Source organism: Pristiophorus japonicus, chromosome 7 (assembly GCF_044704955.1).
Source record: "Pristiophorus japonicus isolate sPriJap1 chromosome 7, sPriJap1.hap1, whole genome shotgun sequence".
NCBI classification, from domain to species: domain Eukaryota; kingdom Metazoa; phylum Chordata; class Chondrichthyes; family Pristiophoridae; genus Pristiophorus; species Pristiophorus japonicus.
In genome coordinates this window covers 83,562,013-83,578,009 of record NC_091983.1, presented here as the reverse complement: position 1 = coordinate 83,578,009, position 15,997 = coordinate 83,562,013, and the positions used below count along the sequence as shown (strand labels likewise).

The 15,997-nt window shown below is 46.5% G+C and overlaps 1 protein-coding gene across 1 annotated transcript; it reads left to right on the top strand.

Moving 5' to 3' along the window:
* The first annotated feature begins 682 nt into the window (after positions 1-682).
* On the top strand, positions 683-13,968 carry rdh14a (retinol dehydrogenase 14a). Its single transcript, XM_070885105.1, has 2 exons — positions 683-1,161; positions 12,778-13,968. Exons 1-2 carry the CDS (start codon positions 820-822, stop codon positions 13,390-13,392), a joined length of 957 nt encoding a protein of 318 aa, XP_070741206.1. The 5' UTR covers positions 683-819; the 3' UTR covers positions 13,393-13,968.
* Positions 13,969-15,997: the final 2,029 nt, after the last annotated feature.

Below are 15,997 nucleotides of genomic sequence, written 5' to 3'. Positions count from 1 at the left end.
GTCTCCAGAGTGCCTCTCCAACCTGTGAAGCCTTCTTAAATACCTGTGCTCCCAAGGGATTATGGGATCCCTTGGGACTCCGGCGAATGAGCCCTCTGGTGGCTGTACAGAGTAAATACAAGTCCACATAGATAACAATTATCACCTTGCTGTTTGTGGAAGATTGCTGTGCGCAAACTCTGTGAAGCGTTTCCTACATTACAACAGTGACTGCGCTTCAAAAAAAGTACATCATTGGCTGCAAAGCGCATTGGGATGTTGAGTAGTTGTGATTGGCGCTGCATAAATGCAAATCTTTTTTTAATATAAATTAAAGTGCACTATATGTATGTTTATCAACAGGTGATGATGATCACACAACTTATATTCATATAGCACCTTTAACGTAGTAAAACATCCCAAGGCGCTTCACAGGAGTGTAATAAGACAAAATAAATTTACACTAAGCCACATAGGGAGAAATCAGGACAGGTGACCAAAAGGCTTGGTCAAAGAGGCACGTTTTAAGGAGCGTCTTAAAGGAGGACAGAGAGGCGGAGAGGTTTCGGGAGGGAGTTCCAGAGCTTGGAGCCCAGGCAGCTGAAGGATGGTGCAGCGATTATAATTAGGGATGCTCAAGAGGGCAGAAGTGGCCATGCTGGTGGCACGTGTTCCCGGGAGATACCAGTCTCAGCAATGATTGACAACTGGCTGGGCCTGGGGAGGGCTGCCGCTCGGCGGCTCGCGGTACTGCAGCGCTGGGCGGAGCGCCGGGAGAGCAGCCGGCAGAAGGAGTGAGTGTGTGGGCTGTGAGCTGGACCCGCGGCCCGGGGGGAACTGATGCTGTCGGTGTCGCTGTCCGTGGCCGCACTCGCCGCCGGCCTTTACCTCGCTCGCTGGTTGCTGTGGGGCGGCGCCCGGACCCGGACCCCGGCCTCCGCCTCGATGCGCGGACAGACGGTGATCGTCACCGGCGCCAACAGCGGCATCGGCAAGGCGACGGCGGCCGGCCTGGCCCGGCTCCAGGCCCGGGTCATCCTGGCCTGCCGCGACACCAGGGCGGCCGAGCAGGCGGCCCGCGACATCCGCCAGGAGGCCGGGGGAGCCGGGGAGCTGCTGGTCCGCAGGCTGGACCTGGCGTCGCTCAGCTCGGTCAGGAGCTTCTGTCAACAGGTCATCCAGGTAAGGCCGGGGAGGAGCTGCACCCCCGGGACTGTGTAAATAAATACACCCTCCCCCCAGGACTGTGTAAATAAATACACCCCCCCCCCGGTACTGTGTAAATAAATACACCCCCCCAGGACTGTGTAAATAAATACACCCCCCCGGGACTGTGTAAATAAATACACCCCCCCCCCCCGGTACTGTGTAAATAAATACCCCCCCGGGACGGTGTAAATAAATACCCCCCCGGGACTGTGTAAATAAATATCCTCCCCGGGACTGTGTAAATAAATACCCTCCCTGAGACTGTGTAAATAAATACCCCCCCTGGGATTGTGTAAATAAGTACACCCCCCTGGGATTGTGTAAATAAGTACACCCCACTGGGATTGTGTAAATAAGTACACCCCCCTGGGATTGTGTAAATAAATACTCCCCCCCGGGACGGTGTAAATAAATACCCCCCCGGGACGGTGTAAATAAATACCCCCCCGGGACGGTGTAAATAAATACCCCCCCGGGGACTGTGTAAATAAATACACCCCAGGGACTGTAAATAAATACACCCCGGGACTGTGTAAATAAATACACCCCGGGACTGTGCAAATAAGTACACCCCTCGGGACTGTGTAAATAAGTACACCCCCCGGTACTGTGTAAATAAGTACACCCCCCAGGATTGTGTAAATAAGTACACCCCCCCCCCGGGACTGTGTAAATAAATATCCCCCGGGACTGTGTAAATAAATAGCCTTCACCCCTGCCCCCCACCAGGACTGTGTAAATAAATATCCCCCACAGGACTGTATAAATAAATACTCCCCCCACCCCCCAGAATTGTGTAAATAAATCCACACCCCCGCCCCCCCGGACTGTGTAAATAACCCCCTCTCCTCCGGGACTGTATATAAATACTCCCCTCGGGCTGTGTAAATACCCCCCCCCCCCCGGGACTGTACATAACTACTCCCCCAAACTATGTAAATAAATACCCCCCCCGGAACTGAATAAATACGCCCCCCCCCGCCCCCCAGAATGTGTAAACAAATAAGTCTCCGACTGTGTAAATAAATATCCCCGGGACTGTGTAAATACCACCCCACCCGGACTGTGTAAATACCGCCCCCCACCCCTCCCCCCCGGGACTGCGTAAATACCACCGCCCCCCTAGACTGTGTAAATAAATACCCCCCGGAACTGTGTAAATAAATGCCCCACCCCACCGGGACTGTGTAAATACCGCCCTCCCCCCGGGACTGGGTAAATATATCCTCCCGCCCCCCCCCCCCCCCCCCACCGGACTGTGTAAATAAATGCCATCCCCCAGACTGTGTAAATACCCCCATGGACTGACGTAAATCCCGCCTGGGACTGTGCAAGTAAATGCCCCCCTCGGGACTGTGTAAATAAATAACCCCAGCACTGTGTAAATAAATACCCCCGGAACTGTGTAAATACCCCCCCGCCCCCCGGTCTGTGTAAATAACCTCCCCAGACTGTGTAAATACCACCCCCCCCCCTCCCGGGACTGTGTAAATAAATAACCCAATAACCCCCCCCAGACTGTGTAAATACCCTCCCCGGGTTGTGTAAATACCTTCTCCCCCCCCCCCCCCCGGATTGGGTAAATAAATACCGCCCCCCCAGACTGTGTAAATATCCCTCCCCAGACTGTGTAAATAAATACACCCTCCCGACTGTGTAAATAACACCCTCCCCTCCCCCGGGACTGTAAATAAATACCCCCCGCAGGGACTGTGAATAAATACCCGCCCCCCAAAATGTGTAAACAAATACGTCTCCAACTGTGTAAATAAATATCCCCGGGACTGCGTAGATACCCCCCCCGGACTGTGTAAATACCCCCCCCTCCCGGGACTGTGTATAAACACCACCCCCCCCCCCGACTGTGTAAATACCCCCACCCACCCCACCGAACTGTGTAAATAAATGCCATCCCCCAGACTGTGTAAATACCCCCATGGACTGACTTAAATAAATCCTGCCTGGGACTGTGTAAGTAAATGCCCCCCCCATCCTCCCAGGACTGTGTAAATAAATACCCCCCTTTCAAGACTGTGTATGTAAATACCCCTGCACCTCCTTGACTGTGTAAATAACCCCGCACCCCGGGACTGTGTAAGTAAATACCCCCTCCACTTAACTAAATAAATACGTCCCCCCCCCGGTGCTGTGTAAATAAATACAATCCTCGGGACTGTGTAAATAAATACCCCCCTCAGGACTGTGTAAATAAATACCCCCCGGAACTGTAAATAAATGCCCCACCCCACCGGGACTATGTAAATAAATAACCCAATAACCCCCCCCAGACTGTGTAAATACCGCCCTGCCCCCGGGACTGGGTAAATATATCCTTCCCCCCCCCCCCGGTCTGTGTAAATAACCCCCCCCAGACTGTGTAAATAAATACCGCCCCCCAGACTGTGTAAATACCCCCGCCCCCAGACTGCGTTAATAAATTCCCCCGGGACTGCGTAAGTAAATGCCCCCTATCCTCTCGGGACTGTGTAAATAAATACCCCTCGTTCAGGACTGTGTAAATACCCCTGCTACCTCCTTGACTGTGTAAATAACCCCGCACCCCGGGACTGTGTAAATAAACACCTCCCCTGGACTATGTAAATAAATAACCCCCCCCCCCCCCCCGGGACTGGGTAAGTAAATGCTCCCCCCCCTCCACCCCATTTAAATAAATAATCCCACCGGGTCTGTGTAAATAAATACCCCCCCCCGGGATTGGGGAAGTAAATGCTACCCCCCGCCACCCCGTGTCACTAAATACCCCCTCTTCGTGTTAAATAAACACCCTCCTCCACGTGACTAAATAAATACGCCCCCAGGACTCTAAATAAATACCCCACTGGGACTGTGTAAATAAATACCCCCCTCGGGACTGTGTAAATAAATACCCCCCTCGGGACTGTGTAAATAAATGCCCCCCTGGGACTGTGTAAATATATACCCCCCTCGCCCCCGATCTGTGTAAATAACCCCCCCATAATGTGTAAATACCCCCCCTCGGGACTGTGTAAATAAATAAACCCCCGGACTGTGTAAATACCCTCCCCCCGGACTGTGTAAATAAATACCATCCCCCCGGACTGTGTAAATACCCCCGCCCTCGGACTGCTTAAATAAATTCCCCCTGGGACTGTGTAAGTAAATGCCCCCATCCTCTTGGGACTGTGTAAATAAATACCCCCCTTTCAGGACTGTGTAAATACCCCTGCCACCTCCTTGACTGTAAATAACCCCGCACCCCGTGACTGTGTAAATAAACACCCCCTCCACTTGACTAAATAAATATGTCCGTTACCACCGCCCCCACCCCCCCCCCCCCCCCCACAACTGTAAATAAATACTACCCCCACCTTGGGTCTGTGTAAATAAATATCTCTCCTGGACTATCTAAATAAATACCCCCGGGACTGGGTAAGTAAATGCTCGCCCGCTCCACCCTGTTTAAATAAATAATTACCCCCCCTCCCCCGGGTCTGTGTAAATAAATACCCCCCCTCTGGGACTGAGTAAATAAATACCTCCCCCAGGACTATGTAAATAAATACCTCCTCCGGGACTGTGCAAATAAATAGCCTTCAACCCCGCCCCCCACCAGGACTGTGTAAATAAATATCCCCCCCAGGACCGTATAAATAAATACTCCCCCCACCCCCCCGGGGACTGTAAATAAATACGTCTCCGACTGTGTAAATAAATATCCCCGGAACTGTGTAAATACCCCCCCCCGGGGACTATGTAAATACCCCTCCCCCCCGGTCTGTGTAAATAATCCCCCCATACTGTGTAAACACCACCCCCCCCCCCCCCCTCCCGGGACTGTGTAAATAAATAACCCAATAATCCCCCAGACTGTGTAAATACCCTCCCCCCGGGTTGTGTAAATACCTCCCCCCACCCCCCCCCCCCGGACTGGGTAAATAAATACCGCACCCTCCCAGACTGTGTAAATATCCCCCCCCCCCCCCAGACTGTAAATAAATACACCCTCCCGACTGTGTAAATACCCCCCCCCTCCAGGACTGTAAATAAATACCCCCCGCAGGGACTGTGAATAAATACCCACCCCCCAAAACGTGTAAACAAATACGTCTCCGACTGTGTAAATAAATATCCCCGGGACTGCGTAAATACCACCCCCCCCGGACTGTGTAAATACCCCCCCCCCCCCGGGACTGTGTATAAACCCCCCCCCCCCCCCCCCCCCCCCCGACTGTGTAAATACCCCCACCTCCCCCCACCGGACTGTGTAAATAAATGCCATCCCCCAGACTGTGTAAATACCCCCATGGACTGACTTAAATAAATCCCGCCTGGGACTGTGTAAGTAAATGCCCCCCCATCCTCCCAGGATTGTGTAAATAAATACCCCCCTTTCAAGACTGTGTATGTAAATACCCCTGCACCTCCTTGACTGTGTAAATAACCCCGCACCCCGGGACTGTGTAAGTAAATACCCCCTCCACTTAACTAAATAAATACGCCTCCCCTGGGACTGTGTAAATAAATACCCCCCGGAACTGTGGAAATAAATGCCCCACCCCACCGGGACTGTGTAAATAAATACCCCCGGGACTGTGTAAATAACCCCCCCCCCCCCCCCCCCCCCCCAGTCTGTGTAAATAACCCCCCCATACTGTGTAAATACCCCCCCCCCACCCAGGACTGTGTAAATAAATAACCCAATAACCCCCCCAGACTGTGTAAATACCCTCCCCCCGGGTTGTGTAAATACCTCCCCCCCCCCCGGACTGTGTAAATAAATACCGCCCCCCAGACTGTGTAAATACCCCCACCCCCAGACTGCGTTAATAAATTGCCCCTGGGACTGTGTAAGTAAATGCCCCCCATCTTCTCGGGACTGTGTAAATAAATACCCCTCGTTCAGGACTGTGTAAATACTACTGCTACCTCCTTGACTGTGTAAATAACCCCGCACCCCGGGACTGTGTAAATAAACACCCCCCCCCCCCCCCCCGAGGACTGGGTAAGTAAATGCTCCCCCCCTCCCCCCCCCGTTTAAATAAATAATCCCCCGGGTCTGTGTAAATAAATACCCCCCCCGGGATTGGGTAAGTAAATGCTACCCCCACCTCGCCACCCCGTGTCACTAAATACCCCCTCTTCGTGTTAAATAAACACCCTCCTCCACCTGACTAAATAAATACGCCCCCAGGACTCTCTAAATAAATACCTCCCTCCCCCCCCCCCAGGACTGTGTAAATAAATACCTCCACCCCCCCCGGAAATGTGTAAATAAATACCCCCCGGGACTGTGTGTGTAAATAAATATCCCCCAGGACTGGGTAAATACCCCTTCGGACTGGGTAAATAACTCCCCCTGGGACTGTGTAAATAAATATCCCCCGGGACTGGGTAAATTCCCCCCCCCCCCCCCCCCCGTGGCCTGGGTAAATAAACCCGCTCGTCCCCCACCCCTCCCCCCTCGGTACTATGATAATAAATACCACCCCCGGACTGCGTAAATAAATGGCCCCCTCCTTGATTAAATAAATACCCCCCGGGACTGTGTTAGTAAACACCCCTGGGACTTCGTAAATATCCCCCCATCCCCTTCCCCCTCCTAGGACTGTTAGTAAATGCCCAGGGACTGGGTGAATAAACCCCCCCCCGGGACTATTTAAATAAACCCCAGCCCCTCCCGGGACTGTGTTAATAAATACCCCCCTCTCTTTGACCATGTGAGGAGACCAAAACTGGACACAGAATTCTAACTGAAGCCTGGCCAAGGTCTTGTACAAATAGTATGCTTCACCTTATAGTCAATTGACTGATAACTGCATCCCAACACCCTATTTGCTCTAGCTATTGTTTCACGACATTTCTCATGAACCTTTAGAGATCTATGCACTAGAAATCTCTTTATTTCTTCAACCTCTTTAATACTTTTCCCTGAAAAGTGAATGTACATTCAGCATTAACCCATCCACATGCTTTATTCTGCACTTTTCCAAATTAAACATGAATTTCCAGTCATGAGCCCAATCCCCCAACACATCAAGATCTGTCTGAAGCCGTCGACTATTGTTTACCGTCCTGACACTCACACAAATCTTAGCATTATTTGCAAACTTGCAGATCAACCTCCCAACACCTACATATAGATCATTAATAAAAATAGTAAAGTGCAACAGTCCTAACACCTGCGGGACACCATCATCATAGGCAGTACCTCGGAATCGAGGAAGACTTGCTTCCACTCCTGAAGTGAGTTGTTTGGTGGCTGAACAGTCCAATACGAGAGCCACAGACCCTGTCACAAGTGGGACATATAGTCGTTGAGGGAAGGGGTGGGTAGGACTGGTTTGCCGCATGCTCTTTCCGCTGCCTGCGCTTGACCTTTGCACGCTCTCGCCGTTGAGACTCGGAAGTGCTCAATGCCCTCCCGGATGCACTTTCTCCACTTAGGGCGGGCTTTGGCCAGGGACTCCCAGGTGTCAGTGGGACACCACTGGCCGGACGGGTGTAGCCATTAAGTACAGATCATAAGAACATATGGAGTAGAATCAAGGATGTCACTGAGCGGCTGCAGGGCATTCTGGGGGAAGAGGGTGAACAGCCAGAGGTCGTGGTCCATATCGAGACCAATGATATAGGTAGAAAGAGGGATGAGGTCCTGCAGGCAGATTTTAGGGAGCTAGGGGGGAGATTAAAAAACAGGACCTCTTTCCGCTGCATGCTCTCGGCGATGGGACTCAAGGTGCTCAGCGCCCTCCCGGATGCACTTCCTCCACTTAGGGCGGTCTTTGGCCAGGGACTCCCAGGTGTCAGTGGGGATGTCGCACTTTATCAGGGAGGCTTTGAGGGTGTCCTTGTAACATTTCCGCTGCCCACCTTTGGCTCGTTTGCAGTGAAGGAGCTCCGCATAGAGCACTTGCTTTGGGAGTCTCGTGTCTGGCATGCGAACTATGTGGCCTGCCCAGCGGAGCTGATCAAGTGTGGTCAGTGCTTCAATCTGGGGATGTTAGCCTGGATGAGGACACCGATGTTGGTGCGCCTGTCCTCCCAGGGGATTCCCTTATCGGTTAAGAAACTGTCTATCTCTGTCTTAAATTTATTCAATGTCCCAGCTTCCACAACTCTCTGAGGCAGCGAATTCCACAAATTTACAATCCTCTGAGAGAAGAAATTTCTCCTCATCTCGGTTTTAAATGGGCGGCCCCTTATTCTAAGATTATGCCCCCTAGTTCTAGTCTCCCCTATCAGTGGAAACATCCTCTCTGCATCCACCTTGTCAAGCCCCCTCATAATCTTATACGTTTTGATAAGATCACCTCTCATTCTTCTGAATTCCAATGAGTAGAAATCCATCTACAACTACTTACCTTTGTTACCTCTAGACTTGACTATTCCAACACACTCTTGACTGGCCCCTCTCATTCTACCCTAGGTAAACTTGAGGTCATCCAAAACTCGGCTGCCCGTGTCCTAACTCGTACCAAGTCCCACTCACCATCATCTCTGTTCTCCCGGTTAAGCAACGCCTCGATTTCAAAATTCTCATCCTTGTTTACAAATCCCTCCATGACCTCGCCCCTCTCTATCTCTGTAATCTCCTTCAGCTTCACAACACCCTGAGATGTCTGCACTCCTCAAATTCTGCTCTCTTCAGGATCCCTGATTATAACTGCTGAACCATTGTTAGCCATGCCTTCAGCTGCCTGGGCCCTAAGCTCTGAAACTCCCTGCCTAAACCTCTCTGCCTCTCTAACTCTCTCTCCTCCTTTAAGACACTCCATAAAACTTACCTCTTTGACCAAGCTTTTGGTCATCTGCCATAATTATTTCTTATGTAGCCCAGTGTCAAATTTATTTGTTTTGTCTTATAACACTCCTGTGAAGCGCCTTGGGATGTTTTACTACGTTAAAGGCGCTACATAAATACAAGTTGTTAATGCCTACGGCCTTTCAGCCAGTTTTCAATCCAGCTCAATATATTGCCATTAATGCGAGAGACTTCAATTTTGGAAAGAAGCTTCTTATGCGGTACCTTGACAAAATCATTTTGGAAGTCAAACTAGACAATGTCTACTGGGCTTCTCTCGTCCACCACCTTGTTGACGTATTCAAAAAATACGATCAGATTTGTAAGACATGATGGTTTTTGAAGCCATGTTGGGTGTCTCTAAAACGTCCCTCTCTATCTAAGTAGTCATAAATTGCATCCCTAATGAGTCCATCAAGGATCTCCCTATTACTGATGTCAAACTAATAGGCCTATAGTTACGTCGGTCTGTCTTACCTTTTTAAAAGATGCGGAATATATTAACCTCATTACAGTCTAAGGGAACCGGTACCAGAGTGCAGTGAACTATTAAAGATACGTGGAAGGGACTTTCACAGCATGTTTATAACATGTCTCTTTAAATAAAAAGTACATTTAGTTTATAACACAAGGTTGCACATCTCTTTCCTCACTTAATTATTGAAAAGGTTAGAATTTTATATTCTTGAAATCTATTACTGAATCCACCTGTGATGTTAAACACTGCTTTTCATCAAAATCATCATAGGGGGTCCCTCGAACGAGGATGACTTGCTTCCATGTGAGTTCACAGATGTTTCAATCAAGGACCCGATGTTCCAGTCCTGAACTCCAGTTGAGGGGGTGGACGATGCCTGTGCGTGAATTTTTTTAATGTGTGTCGACCGTTGCACATCAGCCACCACACGGGCTTGACAGAGCTAGGTCTTTATCCAGTGGCAAGGATTAACCAGGACTCTGGAAATCTGCTCTGCTGCATGGAGCTAGTGCGCACACATATCGCAGTGTGGTTAGGCCCGCGCTGCACCTGGGCCCCATACCTTATTTCGCCGCACCTCTGCCACGATGTTCCAGGGCCCGGCGCTCCAGCTCTATTTATAGCCCCGACATTCAGTGTTGTTCTCACACAGGTCGGGCAGCCCACGATGTATGAAGCTCACCAGCCCACTCGTGGGTCCAATTCCTGCCCTGCGCCAACAATCGACCATCTCCTGTCCGGCATCATCCCGTCTCTACTGTGTGTGTACTATACATATAGATATTTCAGACACTACCACTGAAAAGGTGATTTTTGTGATTTAAATCGAAGGACTGTTACAATATTGGGCTTGAAATTCAGGTCGGAGGCTTCCTTCAGACGAATGCCTCCAATTCGAGAATTTTTAACAAATTTACCTGGTGGTCCCGAAGGTACCTGCGATTGCAATGGCGAGGCCTTCTCTTCACGCACTTCTGTGCACGCTCCCGCCCTCGAGGTTGGGACGCAGAAGGTGCAAGTCATATGTGACTGCACAACCAATCAGGTGCAGTATTCTCATTAATAGCAATGAGAATTCCGTATCTACAAGTTCTTACTGCTACTAATGAAAAAAAACACAATAAACACAGCATAAAAAAAATAAAGCACACTTTGTATAATTAAAATTAATTGAAATTAAAGTTCATTAAATGTTTTAGAAAAAAAAATATTTTTTGGATTTTTGTTTAAAGTGTTTTTATAGGTTTTAAAATAAACTTACCTTCGTGGAGAGGATTTTTAATATAAAAATATGTTTAATATTTATGTGTTTTAAAACAATAACATTGGTAAAAGTAGGCTATGCGGCTGCTTTTACCAGGCGCAGGAGTTTTAAGGGCATATAGCCCAATCTCGCCTGCACGAATGTCCTGGCTGCGGGGATGCGTGCGATCTGTCGAGCCAAAACTTAACAGGCTTTTGCGGGGCCTCGCCGGGTGTGTACATATTCCGTACGGACCTGGCGACGCCGGAATTTTGGCCCCATTATTGTTTATATGCAGGTTCCATTTAGCAGTGTTTTCTCTCAATCTTTCAGATAATCTTTCTAATCCCTCTGTTCTGCTTTTCTTTGTGTGAACTCTTGATTCTATCAACTCTTAACATTTTCCATTCTGATTGCAGGGTATGTAGGGTTCTGTTAAATACTGGAGCCCTGATGGCCACATTTTGCTGCCTGTTGATGGTGTTCAATGTTGATTTCTGCACTTAGCAAACCACTAATTACTCGCCCACTGAGTCCCAGTGGTGAAAGGGTATTCTACTTCCTTCAGTGTGGTGCATGTGGACTCAATTTCACCAGCTGCTGATCCACAACCAAGATAACAATAGTTAAAATTGTTACACATTTCTGTTTATTTTTCTGTATACCTTGGAGGTTTATCTTTGCTGGGATTCTTCAAACTTTTTTTGTCTCAGTGATATTAAGCCCTTTGTTTCATCACATTGCTTGGGGCCAGCCAAACCTCGGGTTATAGTGAGGGGGTGGTAAAACGGAAGTCAAATGGATTATGCCTGTTTTAAAGTTAACACTTCCCCCACCCCCCCCTCCAATTTGCAAGTTCTAACTCTCACGTCTTACTCCATCCAATCTTAACATCATGCCACTTAGCCCACAGGCTTTTCTTTTTCCCCAGTGCCATATCCCACCTACTGAAATAACCAACTGTGGTTTGTCTTGCAGCACGCAGGCACATTTTTTCTGTAGAGAGACCACTCACTCACTCACTATAAGGCTACATTTTAGTGTAGAGTATGGGTAATTTTGGTGGCCGATTTAACTTTCTAGTAAAGTGGGTTGAGTAAGTGGAGCAGTCTTGGTAAGACTAGAATAAGGTTTGTTACGGTTAGTGGGCTGGGGAGTTTAAACACGAATGGGTGAGACCAGCTGTACTTTTCTATTTTTTAAATACATTTAAGGTGACAATTTTTATTCTTAAATAGCAGCCACATTGACAACGACCATGCGTTCACTGTATATGGAATGATACAAAATATAAGCACAAATATCAGTGATTCTGGTAAAGAAGGAATACAGTTTCAGCTCCAGTGTTCTGCACACTTCAGAATTAAAGCTACAATATTTGAACTGTGATACACTCGCATTTAAACATTTTAGGAGACTTTATTGTCTGACGAGATCAATGGCACCAAATAGCTGCCGATTGTTGAATCTGTCATTTACAATTTTTTTATTAACTGTGTTTGAACAGTTTCAAAGAGTTGTTAGGAAATTTATTGAAGGATTTTTATTGTGTACATATCAATTTTCCCATTAATGTTTTTGGCTGCATACCCCCTTTAAGGTGCTGTGCGGCCCATTTTCGCATTGAAATGCCATCTGCGTGAGGTCCAGCCGCACAGCTGAAAGGGAACATTGGTACATATGTATCTCTATCCTGCGTAAACTGTCATTTAAAAAATATCTATTTTTGGGGGTTTGTTTCTTTTTACACCCATCCCACCCCCTGTAGCTTTATTTGATTATGAACAGTTCACTCTCTGAAAGGTTTAAGACTGGAATTGCATATAAGTAAGACCCAGACTTGTATTGGGACCTGCAATTAATTCCCATTCTTATCAGGGGGCTTTTCCATAGGCCGTTTATTTTAAAAAAAATGTATTTGCAATAGAAGAACAACCCAATATTCTTTTATTTAAACATCTTGTCACTAATGAACCTGTAGAGGACAGAGAATTCTTATTGCTTCCAATTGCTTTGTAATTGTTTGTGAATAATGCATCACAGCAGTGGGTCAAAAGTTTTTTTTAAATTTCTTTTCCCCAAAAGGAAGAACCAAGGCTAGATGTCCTAATCAATAATGCAGGGATCTTCCAGTGTCCCTACATGAAAACTGAGGATGGTTTTGAGATGCAGTTTGGGGTGAATCACCTGGGCCACTTCCTTCTGACCAATCTCCTCCTCGAGCTCCTCAAACGCTCTGCCCCAAGCAGGATTGTGGTGGTGTCCTCCAAGCTCTACAAGTATGGTGAGATCAACTTTGATGATCTGAACAGTGAAAAAAGCTACAACAAAAGTTTTGGTTACAGCAGGAGTAAACTGGCCAATATCCTGTTCACTCGTGAACTCGCCAAACATCTGGAAGATACCGAGGTCACTGCAAATGTGCTACACCCAGGCATTGTGCGCACAAACCTGGGGAGACACATTGATATCCCTCTAATTGGACAACCGATCTTCAAGATGGTGTCCTGGGCTTTCTTTAAAACGCCAGAACAAGGAGCACAAACCTCTCTCTACCTAGCTACATCTCCTGAAGTTAAAGGGGTGTCGAGGCAATATTTTGGAGACTGCAAACAGGAGGAATTATTGCCTAAGGCAATGGACGATGCAGTTGCAAAGAAATTGTGGGATGTGAGTGAGAGAATGGTGGGACTGATCTAACCGCTAACTGACTGTAAATATTCTTCTATGCTATTACCTGAAATGCAAACATGCGCTTTATGTGAATTATTACCGAACTGCATAAAGAGTTGCTGTAGTGTGAAATGCAGTTACTGTATCAGTGAGCACAACCTGGAATATATTTTAAAGTAAATCCTTTAAGTTTGCAATTGCACAGAACATTGTGATATTAATGTGCTGTAAAATACCCTGTTTGATGCGACTGCTTTTCTCTATAGAGTTCAAAATGGCAGATTTTTCAGATTGTAACAATTATTTACATAGGTGTTCTTTGTGTTTTGTTAATGATTCCCACTCCCCCCCCATAGTAAACACTGTAACTCTGGATAGTAAAAAAAACAATACTAAACCTCTTTCCAACACTTGTCAACACTTTTAAAAGAAAGGGTTGCTCTGTTATGTAATGGAAATGCCTGGTCCTTTTTAATTGACACTTTATTGTAGCTACCTGGCAAATTTGAGCCATGGAGCCTTCCACTGCAGCATAATTTAAAGAACTTACATTACTTCAAATGTTGTAGCCCTTAGCAAATAAATACTATTCCTGAAAGCTAATGTTGAAGTCTGCTGTTCTGTACTTTATAAAAAAAATGATTTTGGGAATAGCTCCAGAAGTTTAAAACTTTAATATTCTTTCAGTCGAAGTTAAGTCTAGTAAAAAAAGATATTTCTGTGTAACTTTTTCATAAGTATTGTGATTTAGTGATTGTATTGGAAGGATTATAGCAATTACTTTGATTCAGTCAGGCTACCAAGAAGATTATGTTTTGCACGTCTAGAAAAGAGTAAAAATAAGGACCACCTTATGTGTTTGAGAAACATATGGAGAGTTCAAAGATCCTTAAGCATGCAAGCACAAAGGAGGTGCTGCAGTTGGAAAGTGAATGTTTCTCACTCTTAAAGGACTTTATGAAACTGCACTGCAGTACATATGTTAGAATGACAGGTCTCTCGAAGCAGTGCTGGCTTGATCTGTCAAAATCACCAGTCACTGCATTATAGTGTTTGTCCAGTGTAGTTTATACAATTTACTTTGAATGGAAAGGTGACGATGGTGAAAACTGCTGTCCATTCAGTCAAAGCAGATCTGATGGGTCAGAATTAATTGGCATCTTCAAACTACTGTTTTCAGCACAGAAACATTACAGTCAAACATGACTGTATTCGTTGTTCACGATGCAGTCTCCTCTACATTGGGGAGACCAAACGCAGACTGCTTTGTGGAACACCTCTCTTCAGTCTGTAAGCGTGACCCCGAGCTTCCGGTCGCCTGTCACTTTAATTCTCCACTCCACTCCCACTCTGACCTCAGTCCTCGGCTTCTTACACTGTTCCAACAAAGCTCAATGTAAGCTCAATTAGACACTTTACAGCCTTCTGGACTCAACATCGAGTTCAACAATTTCAGACCAAAACCTCTGCCCCTATCTTTTCATGTGGCAGCTGTTGATGTTTCTGCCATTTATATTTACACCTCTTCTGGACTCGTATTTTGTTTCTTTATTCCCATTACAATCTCCTTTAGCTTTGTACTATCGCATACCTTTTGTCATTTAATCACTCCTGCATTCCACCCTATCACAGACCTTCCCTTTTGTTCTTGCCTCCCCCCCCCCCCCCCTCCTTTGTACTTGCTTAAAATCTGTTACATCTCTAACTTTTTTCAGTTCTGACGAAAGACCTGAAGCATTAACTCTGTTTCTCTCTCCACAGCTGGTGCTTGACCTGCTGATTATTTCCAGCATTTTTTGTTTTTTATGTATTTATTTATAAAACATGACACAAAAAAAAGGTAAAACAAGGCCTGTATGTGGAAAGTTAACATGAACATAAATACATTACAAAGACCTGTGGCATATAATTTAATTTGACTTATGGCACTGATTATAACTCACTTGTGATTTTATTGATATAAAATGCCAAATGAACGCACAATTAGAACAAAAATGGTATTAGCATCCAGAAACAGACAATTGATAGCTTCTAGAGTACAATAAACTTTCATCATCACTTCTTTGCTCCATAAGGGAGAGAGCAGGTCACGTGCAGTCAGATGATACTGCAGATGTGAACAGCAGAGACTGGGAAGCATTGGCTTCAGGGCACCTGAAGGCGAGGAGGCATCTCGCTTGCCTAGAGACACTCATCTTAGCAAGTAGAGTAAAGGTAAGGGTAAACACTGAGACAGAAGCAGGCTGTAATTCTCTACCATGAAGCTTGCCAAACCGCTGTCAGTCTTTAACCAGCATTGATCCAGAACAATAAGATTACTGTTGGTCAATGAGATTGCTTAAAATTGACAATGATCACGTAATAACTGTTGCGAGAAAGTAACAAGAATTTTTGGAATTAAAAAGTGCTGTAAGCACTCAGCAGGTCAGGCAGCATATATGGAGAGAGAAACAAGAGTTCAATATTTTAGGTCGATGATCTTTACGAATTCTTAGAACTGTTTGATTACTATTGGCCAATAAAATTGGAAAGCAGCTCCAACATTTAGAATGGTCACGTGATAACTGTTGAACAATGACTTGACACAAAGGTGAAACTCAACAATTAAAGATTTTTTTAAAATCTGGAAGTA